At 37.4% G+C, this 17,866-nt stretch overlaps 3 protein-coding genes across 5 annotated transcripts in view; 2 read left to right on the forward strand and 1 right to left on the reverse strand.

Annotated features, from left to right (window-relative positions):
* The window catches only part of LOC149925374 (mite group 2 allergen Gly d 2.02-like), a 124,966-nt gene that overhangs the window by 96,481 nt on the left and 10,619 nt on the right, over positions 1-17,866 (reverse strand). The window lies entirely within an intron of this gene.
* LOC149925376 (mite group 2 allergen Gly d 2.02-like) lies at positions 1,537-17,786 on the forward strand. 3 transcript variants are annotated; one of them, XM_090160578.1, is made up of 4 exons: positions 1,537-1,639; positions 17,218-17,319; positions 17,388-17,566; positions 17,632-17,786. In XM_090160578.1, exons 1-4 carry the CDS (start codon positions 1,552-1,554, stop codon positions 17,719-17,721), a joined length of 459 nt encoding a protein of 152 aa, XP_090016704.1. In that variant the 5' UTR covers positions 1,537-1,551; the 3' UTR covers positions 17,722-17,786. The 3 variants fall into 3 exon arrangements, with proteins under 3 accessions (XP_090016704.1, XP_090016702.1, XP_090016703.1); XM_090160576.1 differs by lacking the exons at positions 17,218-17,319; positions 17,388-17,566 and adding exons at positions 1,708-1,809; positions 1,877-2,055 and having other exon boundaries at positions 1,550-1,639; positions 17,632-17,768; XM_090160577.1 differs by lacking the exons at positions 17,218-17,319; positions 17,388-17,566; positions 17,632-17,786 and adding exons at positions 1,708-1,809; positions 1,877-2,055; positions 2,145-2,309 and having other exon boundaries at positions 1,550-1,639.
* Positions 11,722-12,746, forward strand: LOC149925377 (uncharacterized). The gene is made up of 4 exons (XM_090160821.1): positions 11,722-11,754; positions 11,928-12,255; positions 12,328-12,639; positions 12,696-12,746. Coding segments are annotated over exons 1-4 (693 nt in total). The 5' UTR covers positions 11,722-11,752.

Raw genomic sequence — 17,866 nt, forward strand, 5'->3', positions numbered from 1 at the left:
AAAAAAACCAGTTAAAAAATAAAAATGTATCAAGGTATTCAACTCAGGTAAAAAAAAATAGTTGCATTATGTTTTTATATTTCTTTCTTAATTACAGTGATGCTTAAAAGCAAAAGAAAGAGTTTTTTAAATGGGGATAAATTTATTTTAATAGATGCTTTGGTGATATCTATCGGTGGCAATGGAAAATAATATACAAAATACTAAAAGTATCAAGTGTTATTAAAATTTTAATTGCTATATTATATTTATGGTATGTACTTGAACCCATTATGGTATTTGAAATGTTTACTTGGATATACCAGTCACGTGTTATAAAGGCATACAAACTGGTTTACCCCATACGTTTTAGTTTTAGTTTCAGTATCGGTTCGTACACGCATTTGATTCGCCGTGTAAACAAACTCCGACGTTTCACAATCTTTACTTGGAAATACCAGTCACGTGTACTAAAGGCTTACACACTGGTTTTCCCCATACGTCCTAGTATTAGTTTCAGTATTGGTTTCAGTTGAGGTTCCTACACACATTTTATTCGCTGTGTAAACAAACAAGACTGACGAAATGTATAATTTACTCTATGCTCATACGGAATGACGTAAAGTGTCGATCCCCCGAATCGTACGTGTTTACTTTTAGTTTAAATAACCACCATTGCTTAAGTTATCTGTCCTCTAAGTACCGATAATCATAATATTATATCAGCCTCGTATAGGTTATCTATAAAAGGTTTGGGCTCCAATGGCGCCAATGAGCTCCATCGGCTCCAACGGCTCCAAGTGTTCTTCAAATGGCAAAATAATACTACTCTAGTGGCCCAAAAATAACTCGTAAGGGCTGAAACTTTAATCAAGTACTATTCTCGAAAACGAAAAATAATAATCCAAACAAATTATATGTAGATTTGTGTTTTTAAACTAAACTTATGCCACCTACGATCCCGTTTAATGAACGACACAACATTTAAATAAATCAATTATATCGAAAGTTTCAATCAAAAAACTTATTTTCTATATTCACAATAAATATATAAATAGTCCTTAATAATGTAAATGCAACCTACAATTAAATGTACGACCCGGTTAATATTCATAAATTTACCGAGAGCACATTTCAGTGTAAAACGTCAGGAGTCCTTGTTTAATTTCTTTTCCCTACAAATTTACACAAAACAACTAATGGAAAATTTATCATAAAAAAGGAGCTATTGTACTGGTAAGAAGACTCTTGGGCACTCGGTTCAAACACCAAAAATTATTTTGAAAGGTTAACAATCAGCAGGAACAACCTGTTTAATCAGGTGGTTTTTTAAACATTTCGTACACGTTTTCAAGTTTGTGTTTTCTGTTAGACGTAAAATTTCTATTAGCTAAAATAATATTTCACCAAAAAAGTGGTCGGCTATTGTTATCAGGGATAAAACACTCCCAGTCGGTAAAAGCTCGGATATAAAAGACGTCGGGAAATGAATTGAAGCAGCATTCTATCAGCGGCGGTTTTCCAATAAATTACGATTCAACTTCGTTGTTGGTCAGAAATAATCTCAAAAATATGTCTTCTGTTAGTGTAATTGTCTTAGCCCTAATGGCGTCTATTTTCGCTATGGCTAATGCTGGAGCCGTTAAATTCACTGATTGCGGTAAGTTACTGTTGTTGTAAATGAAGGGTTGCGGGTTAAGATAGGGCACTTGTAAAACGTTTTCTTAGGTAATGGAAGTCTGACGAAGTTAGTCGTGACCCCTTGCAACAGCGAACCGTGCGTTTTCAAACACGGCTCTACAATCCAGATCCAAGCTGTCATCCGAGCTCGTAAGTTGGAATGATCTCTTCCACTCCTTCGACATCATCTAGTTCTAATCTTTATCTTTCCTCGCAGCTTGCGGTGCTAATTCGGCCACCACCTCTATTACCGGCAACTTGCGTGGTCGCGAGATGGCCTTCCCCAAGGACAACGAAGACATCTGCTTGGGCAAGATCAAACCCGCCTGTCCCGTCAAGCCAGGGAACATATACACCTACGCATCCACCTTCCACATCCACAAGATGATCCCCGCCGTGAGTTTTTTTAATTATTTTCACATTTCACGAGTTTAAAAAGTATTCTAACATGCATTGTTTAATGAGACCATTGTTTCACCACTTAGCAATCGATGAAAGTCACTTACAAGGGTGTGAACGAAGTCGGGAAGAATCTGGCTTGCGCTCGTCTCAAGGTTCGCATCACGAAGGCGTAAATAATTCACCATGTTTAAATATTCATTATCGTGTATTGTATTTTAGTGTACAATAAAACTCATTTTACCGCTTTAATATTTTGATCTTGCTTGTCAGAATTACGTTGATTGGTAGTTCTTAATTTGGTGTATGAAAGGAGTTTAACGGGATTTCGACCAATGGTGCGAATAGTTCCGTTATAACTAAAATAAACTGTAGCTTATGACAACGTTTGACCATCGACAAACTACATCCTACAGGACAATTAATACTATACTTAGCGCTCATAGAGGATTTATCTTTCAACTGCCGCGCTGTTCGACCACGACCCCCTTTTAAAAATCAAGTGTTCTTACGGTGATTGTGAGATATTACGCTTCCCGACCTCATTTATTACGACGAGGCAGTTCGCAGCAAATAAGTAATGAAAGATGATGTCGGGCAGTGATTAGGATACTCAATGAAACGTAATTGAAATATAAATGCCAAAAAATAAAACCCGGATTTTTTACATAAATCTTGAGTATCCTCGGGATACTTGGCAGTCATGGCGGGCGGGGGATATTTACTATGGAAGGAGATGAGATAAAAAGAAACTTTGCGTTAAGCTCTTACATCAACTATTCGTCTTAAGAACTTATTGGCGATCGAACGAGATTTGAAACTGTACTGGCGTGGAGCAGGCGGAAATCGGTTAAGGTACAGTTGTGGGGCAGAGGTTTGTGACGGCTTTTCCGTCAATGGGAGAGCTAATTACTTAAAGGGGGTTAAAGATTAACTTTAACCCGAAGAGAAAACGGACTGAAACATTTCTCTCTTCGCGCGATTACTCTAAACTATTTTTAATAACCGGACTGGCTTAAAACTCTAAAAATAAATGCACGTATTTTAAAAACTTAACAACTGTTTATTACAGAAAAGCACAAAATTACTAATTTCCCCAGCACATAGGAATAACAAACTAACTAGGGACGCTCTTGTCCAGGCACTGATATTTTCCAACTCAGCTCGCTCTCAAAAATTGTTTATAACTCTCCTCCCCCAACTGGCGGGTTAAACCCCGATTATCCTACGATCCAAGCGAGCAGATTTCCCCAAAAGAAGCGGGAATTGTCCGAGCCCCGATCACAACCCGTCTCCAAATCCAAAACTTTCCACAAAATGTTTCGTTATTAGGACAAAGAAGGTTGGCGCCGAGGAAACCCCGAAAGCCACCTGCACTCAAATGATTACACTCTTAAAAATATACAATACACTAATAACTCCCAAACCGTTTCACCCCAAAAGGATTAATTAATAATAGAAGCTAACGCTTCCTGGATATGACACTTACTCAACAACGCGGCTCACAAAAGCCAATGGGCGACCCCAGCGCGCCTAGTGGCAATTTTAAGAAGCACAACGGGCAAACAAGTGCATACGCGAACAAACACGTTTTGAGAAAGGCTTAGGAAAAGGTAATATTTTTACGTTTTCCATATAAGCACGGTCAGCGTATCTTGAATCACTTTTACATTTAGGTGCTTCACACCCATTAACAAAAAAAAATGATTGAATAACCAATAAAACCTTAATTTTTGCTTTCATTTCAAAGAACTAAGAGCAAGGGATTTCAAACCCTTTGCTTTTCAAACTAAAAATCGCTTGCTTACAATATTGGCTCCTGATTTGCGTTGCGAAAACCGGAAAGGTAACATTTTAAAGGAAGTCGTCCCCTTCTTTCACTGGCTTATGTGAGCCAAACCCAAATCATGTACAAAAGGCCAGTGGTGGGCAAAATAACGATTTTTGGGCATCAATTTCACCCGTTAGCTTCACCCCGTTAAATATCAGATAATATATTTTAATACGTTCGAAGCTTTCGCATTGTGATCTGTTATTAGAATCCGTTCCTTCTGAGTAGGCTTTCCCCAATTCGTTGATACGATCGTGGCTCTAGACTCTAGAGATCTGTTAAGGTTTTGTTCGGGGGAAAGAAGTTCATTTTTTTAAAGCTAAATCGAACGAATTAGTTATTTCTAAATCAAAAAGAAGATTCCCGTAAATTGATTTGTCGATGCAAATTCTAGAATAGAAATTTTTTTGGAATGGGTAGCTGAACCCCCAGGAGTTTGAATTCGAGTTCGAGATGCGAATTTGGGAAAATTGTACAGAGGAGTTCAAAATCACAATTCAGAATTTATTTCTCCTAGTGGGAACATTATTTGACGTTTTTGCTTCTACCACTAGAAATAGTTGAATCAGGATCATGATCACTATTCAGTCACTATATATGGATCTTATCGTAAGAAAATCAACACCGTTTGTATTCGAAAGTTAGATTGACGTTGAATAAATAGCATTGTAACTAATTTCCCAAGATAATTGGCGTGGCCGAGCTAGAGGTATCTGAGCATTTGACAAGTGATTTAATTTAAAAAGGTAAGAGCACGAGCCACGCGTTGTCAAGATCACACATTACGTCAGAATGTAAAAAAACACGAACCCCCCACACACACACACAAGTCCACCCCCACACATACACACATACACAGACTTGATTAGTAGCGGCCCTAGTGGAAGAACAATTCAGATCCTGCTGAAAACTCCATATCGGCTAGAATATAATAGAATGTTATCTGGTGATGCCGTGTCGCTCTTCCAAATGCATAGGTTGGGTTTGACAACTAAGTAAAGTTCGTCTTTTCACAGGGGTATATGCGTTTCGTGCATCGACCCGAAATCACTTTAAAATATTTTTCCCAAAAACTTGCACAACGTTTCGTAAAATTATTAGTGTCTGAAAGAAAACTATAATCAACACTTTGGAAGCTTGTGCGATCTCTTTGCTATGGTAGGTTGTCTTCGGTATAGTTTTAAGTAGACTAGACATACCATACGTTGCGTTAATATATCATTTATATTATTTCCATAATTTGAAATATACGTTTTCACGTTATTTTTCAAGAATAATGATCACTTTTCTATAAAATTAAAGAATATTAACCAAAAAATAGTCACAGTTGGAAGTCCAACTAAAACTGCACTGTATATGTAAAGTCTTTGTGAAGGGCAAACCCTTCACAAAGACTTTACCTAGCGATAATGCTATACAGGGTAAAAAAGGTCAGACAAACTTATTTTGACTTTTAAAAGGCCTTTTCCCACTAGCCAACGTTTTGACTCGATTAGATGAATCAACTCGAGTTGAGTGAAGTAATTGGTTTGTGTCAGTAGAATATCTAGAAGTTGACTGAACCATTTTTTTCACTCATGTTGTTGGGGCAAAAATTTGTCTCGTGTGAAAAGACCTTAAGAATCTAAAATTTTCCATGTCAAGACTGCCAATAGAATAAATCGGTAAATAGGAAACTACTGAATTTTGTAACTGGATGCAAGATTAGAAATAAGCAAGACGCATTGGAATTGCACTAATTAGTCATTGAATATTTAGTAATTAATTAGTTATTTATTATTTAGTTGCTAATTAGAAAAAAATTATCTTATTTCTAACTAGCCTTTTGTACCCGGCATTTCCCGGGAAGAGACTCACGTAAAAAAGCCCCGTTGTTCAAGGAGAAGTATCCCACCAGGCGCAGCATTGAAATAACGGTCAGCCTGGACACGGAAGGTCACCGCCAGGTCATAATAGTGCGTTGAGCTAGAAAAAAGACAGCTGAGCACGAGGTGAAAATTTCAGCGTGCTACCTATCGGTGTTAAAACGTTATTAATGGGACATACATACATACATACATACGTACAGAAGGACAAGCTTTGAGAAATATATAGATTTTTAAACCAGTTACAAATATATGTAGTGTCGAATTCCGATTTATTCCGTCGACAATTTTTAGATACACAGTTTGAGGCCTTTAGTCAAAAAAAAGTGTGGGTCTGATCTTTTCCACCCTGCATTAATTTTACTAAATTAACATTTTAGGTAGTTATGAGGATATTATAAATGTAATACAGGATCCTTCTGTGTGGGAGAAAAACTCCCGGGGAGGTGAAAAACTGCCCACAAAAATTTCAAGAGGGCCCGCAAAGCAATTGCATTAATAGGACGGAATAATTGGTTTTTGAAAAATTCAATACATGCTATAGTGGTTTTAATTTGGACAGTCATATTTTTCACAACCTTTTAAAAAAATCAATATTAAAAAGAGCCTTCAAATCTCATTGGGCCCAAGGCCCCAAAAATCCTTAAGACGGCCCTGTTACCAGCACCTAAATCGGATACTTTTAACCAGAAGTGCCCAAGACTATATTTGTCATAGTTTTCTCCGCGCGGCCCTCATGTCCTATAATGGAATGTCTCAGGTTCCATATCAAGGATGGTTATTTGTGAAGTGTTTTATCACGCAGCACCTTTAGTTGTGGGTTTAGATTTGTTCACACAGTTGTTTCATTCGCTCTTCAGTAGCAGTGCCAGGGAGTAAGCAAGATAATTCCACCAAGGGGGCCCAAAAATAATATTCGCTAAACCATTTCGCGGTTAAGTATTAATTTCCAGAAAAAATAATCTAAAGAAGAGGCCCCAATTGCTTCTAAATGGCCCAAATTTTAAAAACTTACTTTGCCTACCTTTCTAACACTTTTTGGCAACGCCACTGCTGCTCTTTGGCCATCGAACCAGTGCCAGTAGCCGCTTGGATTATTAAATTAAATTATATTTTTTCTTTATAAGTGTGCGTTTCGCTTTGAAGGAAAAGTTTTAATTAAACTTAACTATGGCCTTACTTAATTTCAACTTATTTTCTGTTAAACGCAGTTTTCCACGAGTTTTGAATGGATGTTCCAAAAATGTATATTAAAAAGCTTAACCATTTACCATATGTAACATAATTACTCATAAGTATGCAACTATCTCTATTTCTTCAATAAGGGTTTGTTTCACAGATATTGCGTCATCCGTACCCTACGTAATATTTGACGTAATATTTGATGTCATATTTGACGTCATCGAATCTAAAATGCCGATTATGCCGTCGCTCAATTAGCCAATCGACGGCCATTATTTTAGTAAACAAACCGGTTTGAACAATCAAGGCTTAGGAGCTAAAATGAACTACAATATGCTGTCAAGTGCTGTTAATGCAATTAATAAAGTTTTCGGAGACTCAGGTTCTAAAATAAATTTGCATTGTCAAATAAAAGAAGCAGGTTAATTGAAAAAATTAGTTGAAATTCAGGTTGAGCTTTTCTGGGGCAGATTCTGTTGAGCCTAGGCCTAACTCTTCTAGGCTTAGCTATGGGCTTAGTATTGGTTTTAAAAACGCTGGTGGAATATCCCACTTCGACGACTTGTTCCATTTTTGGAAAGTAATCTCTGAACCGAACCGTATTTGTCATTTTCCCCAACCTTTTCTTTTTCTAAACTACTCATTATTTAACTTCATCCGCACAAACCGAGCGAGTTAATAAATTTCAACAAAGCTACATTGGGCTGACTAAAATTTCGACGCAAAAATTCCTTCTCAATTTAGAGGTTTTCCATTGCCTTAAATAAATATGTCAGTAGCCAATAGTGTGATTCCCAAAATTACTAGGATGAATAAAAAGGTTAAAATCTAACGTAGTCCACCTTTTTACTGGTTCGTGGTTAGACAAACCGTTAGTGAAGAGTTTTGAATGGAATAAAGGTAAAGTGGCATACTTATGAGTAATTATGTTACATATGCTTTTACTGTAAGCCAGCGGCGCCAATCGCCTTTTTTTCCAGAGGGGGCCACAAGTTTAGCGCCGAACCAGAAGAAGTGAGGGATGAATAAAGTTGTGCAAGATTGATTAAATATGTGACGAAAGCTTTGTTCGTCAGTCTCAATAAACAATTTTAAACTAACATAAATATTTTAATTTTACTTAGTAAATAATAACCTGGCGCTTTAGGATCGTCGTGTTCCCAGGGGGCGGGGGGGGGGGGGGGTTCAGCTCCCAGGTTATATTTCAGAGGAGGACCAAGCGCCCTCTGTCCCCAGGATCGGCGACGCTGCTTGATTCCAGATTTGAGGGAAATTTTCACTACGCTACTAGAAAAATCACAATCAGCAATCGACATAAAATATAATAAAAATCGTGAGTTCGAACACTCGCTACAATTCTTAGCATTTTTGTTATTTAAAGGAAACCATGGTTTCACTTATTTGAAGGCAATTTCTGAGTCTGAATCCCTCACTATACTGTTAGTTATCTAGCATCTCGAGTGCGATTTGAAACCCCTTAGAGTTAAGCTATCTGTTGCAACATTTGAAGCGTTGAGTAATCGAAAAAATTTAGATTCGTGATTTTGAAACAAAGCCTGTAAAACTGAGCCGATCGTAATCACAAAACTGATTTGCCTATCATTTCTTGGGAGATATAACGTTCGTGAAAAAGATTTATAGATTTGAGAATATTCTGCATCCAAATTGTGATTCTAATCGAAGCTTTAAAGCTGGATTATAATAGTGATTGATAATTCGATTATTACTTTGGCAAATAGTATGGCTAGTTTCACGAGTTGAAATTACATTTTGTAAATATATACGTTCCAATTTGTAATATAAAACCAATAGAAGGAAACGAATTACGATTTTGCCCTCCTATGCCAAAGGCTAGAGTGTTATATCCAGGAAGCGTTAGCTTCTATTATTAATCCAAGATTTTAACTTGGCATTAGAGGGACCATTGGAGAGTATCGATTTAACATGATTTCTAGGGGTTCTAGACTCAATATTTAACTTGTCGATGATTCTACGCGGTGGGCATTTAGCTTCTTTGGTTTAGACCGTTAATTTAGTGCGTTATGCATCTTTTATTTGCAAGTTCTTGGGACATCGCGAAACTGAGTCCAGACTGGTTCTCTCGTTGTTCCTATTCTGTTCGATCATTCTCGTTTCTTTTGTTCCTCTTCTGCCTGTTGAGGGTGAAAACGTCGGCTCCAATGGACTCCAAGTGTTCTTCAAATGGCAAAATAAAACTACTCACTATGATTTGGCAGAAAATTGATGACATCCCTTTAACCAGTGATGGGCATTTTATCAAAATCCATTCTCAATATACAAACCATGTTAATGGACATATTTGGGGTCTCCGATAATACGTCTCACCCACATCCACTCTTGCAAATAGCTCATCTCTTCTCTCGTCCAGTTTGCTAAGGAAAGTTACTGCTCTCATTCGTGAAAAATCAAATTGGTTAGAGCTCACAATCAGTACCAAAAAAGAATTAATTAACTAGTCCCATCAAACTGCTAACCGAACATGGCAAACTAATAACAGTTCTCTAAAAATACATAATTTTTCTGATTAATCAACAAAACAAATTTGAAAATTTCCCAATTAATAGAATATTATGAAAAACCAACGTAAAAGAGTAAGCTCAGGAATCCATACCTCTACTTGGAATGCTTATTGGGGCCGATTTTCGTCTCAATGTGGCTAACGATTTTTTTAACGCCACTATTTTTACTAAACAAACAACAACGTGAGAGGGGAGCGCGCGCAGAGGGAATTTTTTATCTCGTGGGCGGGGCCAAAGCCGTCAGATTGATCTTACCATACGCTGTACGGCAGGATAAGCATTCCAAGTAGAGGTATGGGTTCCTGGTAAGCTTTATAGCCCAGAAAACCCCTTTTGGTGAAGTTATCATTCGCTCGTATATAAGTGATAGGTAAGCTTTTTTCTTGTTTAATAAAATATTATGGCTTTTTATTACTAATAAACATAGCTCAAATATTTTGATAAGGTCCACTTGCCTTTAGTCCAAATAGACATTTACTTCTCTGCTCATTTAACCCAAGTAAAATTTGGATTCTAGATCATTTCGCTCATTATTAAGTTCAAGTTCAAGTTCAAGTTCAAGTTTATTGAATTTTTCTATTTAAATACAAATGTGATGTAGGGCTAAGTCATTGTTTGACTTGTAAGCCCTTGTTTGTTTTAAATAATATTTTTTTATAATTTGATGGCATTAGTAACAATTTTGTTTAAAGGTTAAAAAATGTAATACATAAAATATAAATAACAAAATGAAAATATTAAAACAGAAAATACCGCGTTGAAAAAGGTTACAATAAAATAATTGATTTAATAAAATTTATACATCTCTTTCCATTAGGACAGACTTAAGATCACGTTTAAATTGATTATATTTTTTATTTATGTCTATTTTGTTTGTCAAGTAGTCTAGGAGTTTTATTCCACTATAGTAAATAGATGTAAATTTTTATTCGTAGCGCAGTGTGGAATTTCAAACATATATTTATATCTTAAGTTGATAGGGTTTTTTTAATTTTTATAATTTTTGTTCACCATGATAATCTTTATACAGGAACAACATTGATAAGTAATCGTATAATTGATATATAGTTAAAATTGCTTCTTTTAAGAATAGTTCCCTTGTGTGCGCTAGGTAGGGGACGTTGTTTATGGCGCGAATAGCTCGTTTTTGAAGAATACTGATTCGATTTAAGTTGTGTTTATTTGTATTCCCCCATATACAATAGCCGTAGCTCATTTTAGCGTTAAAGAGGGCATAGTACACTTCTTTAAAAATTTTGTGAGTCATTATTGTTCTACATTTGTATAAAATTCCACTTATCGTTCTTAGAGTTTTACATATGTTCTCGACATGGAAATTCCAGTTTAAGTTATGATCGAAGATTATTCCTAGGTATTTGTATACACTATTTATTGTTTGGTTGTCTATGGTTAATTCAATTGAGGTGTTTGTATTTTTCCTATGTTGCTAAAAATAATATATTCAGTTTTTGAAAGGTTTAGTGTTAAATTATTTTTTTAGCCATAAATTTATTTTATCTAATACTAGGTTAACTTTTTGTAAGACAGATTGAGCACATTCCCCCCCCCCCATTAATAACAAAGTATCATCCGCGTACAGTATTAAACCAGATTTGATGACGTCGGTGATATCGTTTAAGTATAAATTAAAGAGTAATGGTGATATTATTGAGCCCTGCGGGGTACCGTTTTGTAATGTCTTAGGTGTAGATAATACGTCGTTTACTTTAGTGCAGACATGGGCAAAATCACGAGTAAATATTTCCCTCTCACTCTTACTCAAGAGTAGGAGTAAAAAAACGTCCAAATTCGTTATCTTCCCACATTTTAATCTCGCTGATGAATACTCCCCGCGAAGAGTGAATTTTTTTACTTTTTAGTCACTCTTCGAGTAAGATCTTTCAAAGAGTTTTTTCCTCAAGGTCACCGTATTTACTCCTTTTTGGTGGCGGGAAATTCGAATTTCATTTAGACAAGCTTACTTTATAGGGCGATGCGTACTTCAGTTATTTATTTGTTTTGTCTATTTGTAAAATGAATTTTAACACTTGAATACTCTACTTTACTGTTTGAATTGCATTGCAAATTAATATTTATTAGATATAGAATTTTCTTAAGAAATTTTTGTTAATATTTTCATCTACCTTCTACTTCCTAACCGGGCATTTTAGAAGGGGGGGGGGGGTGAACGTCCACACACGATATAAATAGGGCTGTCTGATTTCTGTAATGCACAGCTCATTGTCTGCTTGCGGTTTCTTCAGGATCGTTTTAAAATGTACGTTGATAAAGTATTTAGTTTTGTTTAAATTTTCATGTTCGTGTAGGATTCCTTTAGGGCTATTCCTGTTTTTTTAATCGTCATCCCTCGCTAATATTATAATGGGTTCACTGATATTTCAGTTGTATAATTTTCATTATCAAGAATCTTCGCTTATTTCTGACTTACAGGTCCACAAGTTGTAGTTCCCCCGCTTTAGTTGGAGCGCGTCCGACGGTTTCACAATCTTCCTTGAAACGGAAGCACTCTCCCGACTTAAATTCGGGAGGAGTCGGCCGTCTGGACACCGGTAAATTGGTGTTCGATAAAACGTTCATGGCCAAATTACAAAATGGTAAACTCGGGGCGCGGAAACTAGGCACTCATTTTACCTACGTGGGCAGTAAGCCCAAAAGTGACGGTACTGCTTCACGCACAATTTACGGGACATGTAATTACTGCAGTCGCGCATTTCGGGGATCAAATGGGAGCGACTACAATTGGAGACGTCACCTTAAGGTTAGTAGGGTTTTTAAACAAGTCTTGTATGTTATGTTTTTAACCATTCTTTGTTTTACAAAAATTATATAGGTGGTTCATACAATTGACCTGGCACAGCCAACAGTGGCCCAACCTAGCGATATTGTTCTATTTCCCTCGCCCCCATCGCCTAAAAAGAAGCCCACGAGCAAGCTGCCACCCAGTCATCCCCAGCAGATTGGATTCCGGAAAGCCCTAGTGAACATGGTTGCCATGGCCGGTATACCTTTCAGCACAGTGGAGAGCGAAGGATTTCGCGCAGCGATTACCGTCGCTAACCCCGCGCTGACGGTGTACTCTCGACGTCAAATTATTAGAGATTTGGACTTTATTGTGGAAAAAGAACTCCGACCAAAACTTAAGGTGCGTACAAAGTTCCGGAAAAACTAATTACATTTTCCTTAAAATCTAAATTGCAGAACATTCTCGATGGCATTCCGATGAAAAATCTTCATTTGACGTTGGAGTAATAGGAGAAGAGAGTCGGTGATTGGGGTGAGAGCCCAATTTATCGACTCAAGCTTCAACTTTCAGAACATGGTGTTAGCCTTCGCCCATTTTCCGGGCAGCCACACCGGGGAAGCAATTTACGAAAAGTTGAAGGACATTTTATCGTATTTTGATATCCAGCCATCGCGGGTAAGAGTTGAATTTTCGTATCTTAGTCTGATAATATGTAACGTCAAAGACTTCAAAATGTTTGCTTTCGTAGATTTCCTGTGTGTGCGCGGATAACGCGGCGAATATTTCTAAAGCATTGCGTTTGGCCGCAGAAACGCCTCGAACTTTAAATGCCCGAAGTGTGGAGGTGTCTGACGTGGACCTCAATTGTTCCACGGTTTCACTGTCCACATCGCAGTCACCCGAGGAGCTCGAAAGCGACCACGAAGAAAGTCACGTGGCGCTTGACGACGGTACGATTTGCTCCCTGTTGAACGAGTGAAGTCACTTTGGAATTATAATACGTATATTTGTTTTTATAGCGAGGAACTCAATGGATAAAATATTCCTTCCTGACTATCGTATTTCGCAGGACTCCAATATCTATTTCCGAAAACTCGGACATTAATTTCGACGATGACTGCATCGAAGTCGACATTCCAGCTAACTGGAGCAGGAAAAAGTGCGTTGCCCATTCCCTACAATTAGTAGTGAATGGTGCCATAGACGCTGTAACCAGTAATCACGTCAGAGCCGTTATAAAAAAGGTTAATTTGTGGCTTAACTTTCTTCATCGGTCAGCAAAGTGGTCCGAGGCTTTTCGACAAATCTCCCCTGAGGGGCAGGATTTGAAAGCCATTGGAGGTGTAAGATGGAATTCGACTTACATGGCTATAGACCGCTTCTTGGAGGTATTAGGCTAACTGTTACTTTCAGCCTGGAATGGTAAAGGCGTTGGCCACCACCATCTTGTCGGCGCATTTGGAGAAAGTCGCGACGAAATTGCCTCTACCGGACGACAGTGACGTGCTTCATATGAAGGAGATTCTGAGGCTACTTAAGCCATTCAAAGAAGCCACGGACGTGTTTCAAACGAAAGGGCCAGTGTCCAACTTGGTCATTGGCCAACTCATGAAGGTTCAAAGGGAGCTAATGAACACGAAAGGGATCTTTTTCGAGTCCTTCAGAAAGGAACTGCTTTCTCGACTAAGGACGCGCTGTCAAGCGGAAATCGACGATGGTGATTACATTGTTGCTGCGCTTTTGGACCCTCGCCAAAAATTTTACGTTGTCGACCACTTCTCTGGTAAGTGTATTAAATACATTTGGTAATTATATCCAACTTATTTAACATATAATGTTGCAAAGTAGATAACCAGAAATTCAAATGTGCCCCAAACGACTGAGCGAAAGGAGTATTAAAAGAATATCTGTCGGTGTTGGTTAAGCCCTACGGGATGGAGCTGCCGATTCATAACAAAGTTCAGGGAGTTAATCCAGCCGAGCTGCTTCTTGGATTAATGGAAAGCCAAAACGACGGCGATGAAGATGAAATAGAGCTTTCTCCAAGCCTGGACGTGGAGAGAGAGATGAATATTTATTTTTCAGAAACAAATCAACCAACTGCGCCGTATTCAGCGCTTTAGCCATGACGGTTCTGTCAATACCAGCTTGCACTGCGGACGTTAAACGCATGTTCTCCATTGACGGTGCAATCCATAGCTACAGGAGGTGCCAGATCACCATTCCCCGTATCACCAATCTCTTAATGTACAGGGAGTACAGAAAGATTACAGATAAATAAAGTTTCTAATGATAACTAAAACGTATATGGTTGCAATTTATATAAGTTCATAAGCAAACTCACACGCTCTCAATACATGCGGTTTAATATCTCTTGAGGTGCATTTTCCTACCTTTTCTCCGTACCATAAAAGCTTGGTTTTCCACCATACAAAAGGGCTTAAAAGATAATAATGACTCGACCTTTCCCAAAATGGTAGTCAGGAGCCATCCCTGGCCTGCAGGAGCGTCCACTTACGTCACCTTTTCTTCATTCATTCACGATTGTTTCATTTTTCCCATGTACACAGAAAATATGGCTGAAAAATAATTACCGAAATGTCATCGCCCCTTAAAGTACAATTTCTATATGCAATTCAAATTTCCCGCAAGAAATTAAAATTTGCCGCCAACAAAAAGAGTAAAATCGGTGACCTTGCGAAATGTACTCTTTCGAAAGATCTTACTCAGTGGGTGAGTGAAATCTCGGAAAAAGTCAAAAATATGCTCTCAAGAGCGGATCGCTTTTGTAAGAGTAAAGTTAAAAAGTGTGACGTCTAAAATCACTCTCCTAATTTTACTAAGAGTTTTGCCCAAGTCTGCTTTAGTGTAACATATTCTATTAGCAAAATAGCTCTCTAGCCAGCTGCCTGCGACACCTCTTATTCCCACATGACTTAATTTGTTTAGCAAGTTTTTATGCGGGATAGAATCAAAGGCTTTCCGAAGATCTAAAAACACCCCGACACAGATTTCTTTTTTATCTAGATAATTAATTATTGATTGATATGCTTCTGATATTGCATTTAGGGTTCCTAGTCCGGTTCGGAAACCAAATTGAGAATCAGAGAGTAATCTGTGTTTGGTGGTGAAAGAGAGCATTCGGTTATTAAAGGTTTTATCGAATAGTTTTGCTATAAAAGGTAATATCGATATAGGTCTGTAATTTTTTACATCCGTTATCTCGCCTTTCTTGTGAATTGGTATAATTATAGTTTTTTTAAGGGCTTCCGGGTACTTGCCGGAGCTAAACGATAAATTAATCAAAAAAGTGATAGGCAATAAAATATAGGGAAGTATGAATTTTAGAGGTTTGGTGTGCATTTCGTCATAGGCAGTGGCTGTGCTGTTTGGGATAGTTGCCGATATTGAGCTAATTTCTTCAGGTGTAACAGGAAAGAGGCTCATGGTAAAAGGGTTACTCGGTCTAACGGGGGGGATCGTAATTCGAATGTGAAGTGATTTCTTCGGTAAAAAAGTTATTTAATGTATTAGGGGAAATAGGTATATCTGCTTGGGATTTCTTTTCCCTATTCATTAAGAAGTTGATTGTTTCCCACTTTGCTCAATGTATGCTTTGCTTTTCTTTCAATTATTTGAAAATTCCCGCTTTTTTTATTAAAAATGCTGCTGTTTTAAACTTTTTCATAACGAAATTAGATAAATAACACTACGTTTGGAAATTTTGATTCTCTAGAATTCAATTCAATTCATTCATCTGTCGTAGATTCTTTAGTGGTACATTAGGTATTTAAGGGCCAAGTCATCATGTGACTTATAGACAGGTCATAGTTACAACGTAGGATGGCCCTGGACTAAGTAATATTATGAAACTGCCCTCTGTAATATCAAGCCACAAGTCGTTTGATGTGCTTCGAGGTAATCATCCTACCGGCTCATTTTTTATTTCCAGGTTTTTTCCAGATTTTAATTTTATTTTATTGGTTAATTTTTCTAAACCAAACCATTGTTTGCATTGAAATAACCATATCGTTAATATTTTTATATGTTGAAAAATATTCTATTTACGAAGGTCACTTTATCTATGTCCCAGAAATTGATGTTCTGACTGTAGAATTCGATAATACCAAATTTCAATTGTACTGTTCTTACTAAAGAATTTAGATTACCTTTATTACCTACATATGATTATAACCAAGGAGCAAACCTAGAGTTAGTAAAAAAAAAGTAATTTTGTGAAGAACGATCCTTTAATTTTATATCTATAATAATTTATTAATAATTTAATAATTAAAAAAGACTGAAAAGAAGGTTAAAGCAATACAGAAATTAAGTAATGGTTCAACGTAACACAAACCACTCGAGGACTTAAATTTCAAATTTCTTTCAAAAGTAAGTTTTTACAAAATGGCAGCGCTAAAAAAGTCTATAGCTTCGACCGTTTGCAGAAAATAAATTCTAATTATATATCATAATATTTATTATTTAAATGCTTGTAATGATCGCAACGTTTTCACAGATGTAATTCATTCTTACTGTAATCCGGAAACTCTTCCCAAGAACTTTTTCATACTCAAATAAATCGGACCTATTGCGAGATCCAACGTTCTCTGAAAATACGCATCAATTCTATCACAAATTTATCTTATAAAGAATCCAATTATAAGATTTGTAAACTGAACTGAGCTGAAGAGAGGAGTGTTTCCTTTGAGCTTCACTTACTAAAGGATTGCGCCAGAAAAGAGCGGATCTGTATTTTATCTCGTAAACTTTCGAGAAACTGAGGTGAGCAAATGTTAGATAAGCTAAAAACCGGGTTATATGGCTTATGAAGTCTACCTTTTTATGGGATTTTTATGAGCTGTTTTATGAGAAGTGTTCGGCGCGAGAGAGCTTTAGTTGTTATCAAACTGGGCGAGAGAAGACATGAGCTATTATAGTTAAGACGGGTGATACACTTATTACATGTCTTCGTAGGAAACGGAAGTATCTTGAAGTTGGTCGTGACCCCTTGCAACAGCGAACCATGCGTCTTCAAACACGGCTCCACCATCCAGATCCAAGCTGTCATCCGAGCTCGTAAATTGGATCAATTTCTTCGGAAATCTTGACCACACCTAGTTGTAATCGCGTCTCTCTTCTCGCAGCTCTCGCTGCCAGTTCGGCGACCACCTCTATCACCGGAAATTTGCGTGGTCGTGAGAAGGCCTTTCCCAAGGACAACGACGACATCTGCTTGGGCAAGATCAAACCCGCCTGCCCCGTCAAGGCCGGGATCATTTTCAGCTACACGTCCACCTTCTACATCCATAAGATGATCCCCGCCGTGAGTTTCTTTAATTATTTCCACATTCTACGAATTTCAAATATCTTTTAACTTGCTCCACTTAGCAATCGATGGAAGTCACCTACAAGGGTGTGAACGAAGTCGGGAAGAATCTGGCTTGCGCTCGTCTCAAGGTTCGCATCACGAAGAGTTAAATAATTCAGAATGTTTAAATATTCTTTATCGGGTATTGTATTTTAGTGTACATTAAAACTTTCATTTTACCGCTTTAATATTAGGGTCTCGCTTGCCAAATTCCATTGATTGGTAATTTTCATTTAGTTTGAAAGAGGAGCTAAA

Source organism: Leiobunum rupestre, chromosome 10 (assembly GCF_980474605.1).
Source record: "Leiobunum rupestre chromosome 10, qqLeiRupe1.1.hap1, whole genome shotgun sequence".
Lineage (NCBI taxonomy): Eukaryota > Metazoa > Arthropoda > Arachnida > Opiliones > Sclerosomatidae > Leiobunum > Leiobunum rupestre.

Bases quoted from the DNA above. Each gene is read 5' to 3' on its own strand.
- LOC149925377 (XM_090160821.1), top strand. The intron at 12,256-12,327 runs GTTAGTAGGGTT...AAAATTATATAG, and splicing joins ATTGGAGACGTCACCTTAAG to GTGGTTCATACAATTGACCT. The intron at 12,640-12,695 runs GTGCGTACAAAG...TCTAAATTGCAG, and splicing joins AACTCCGACCAAAACTTAAG to AACATTCTCGATGGCATTCC.
- LOC149925376 (XM_090160578.1), top strand. From the start codon at position 1,552: ATGTCTTCTGTTAGTGTAATTGTCTTAGCCCTAATGGCGTCTATTTTC. The intron at 17,320-17,387 runs GTAAATTGGATC...CTCTTCTCGCAG, and splicing joins CCAAGCTGTCATCCGAGCTC to CTCTCGCTGCCAGTTCGGCG. The intron at 17,567-17,631 runs GTGAGTTTCTTT...TGCTCCACTTAG, and splicing joins TCCATAAGATGATCCCCGCC to CAATCGATGGAAGTCACCTA.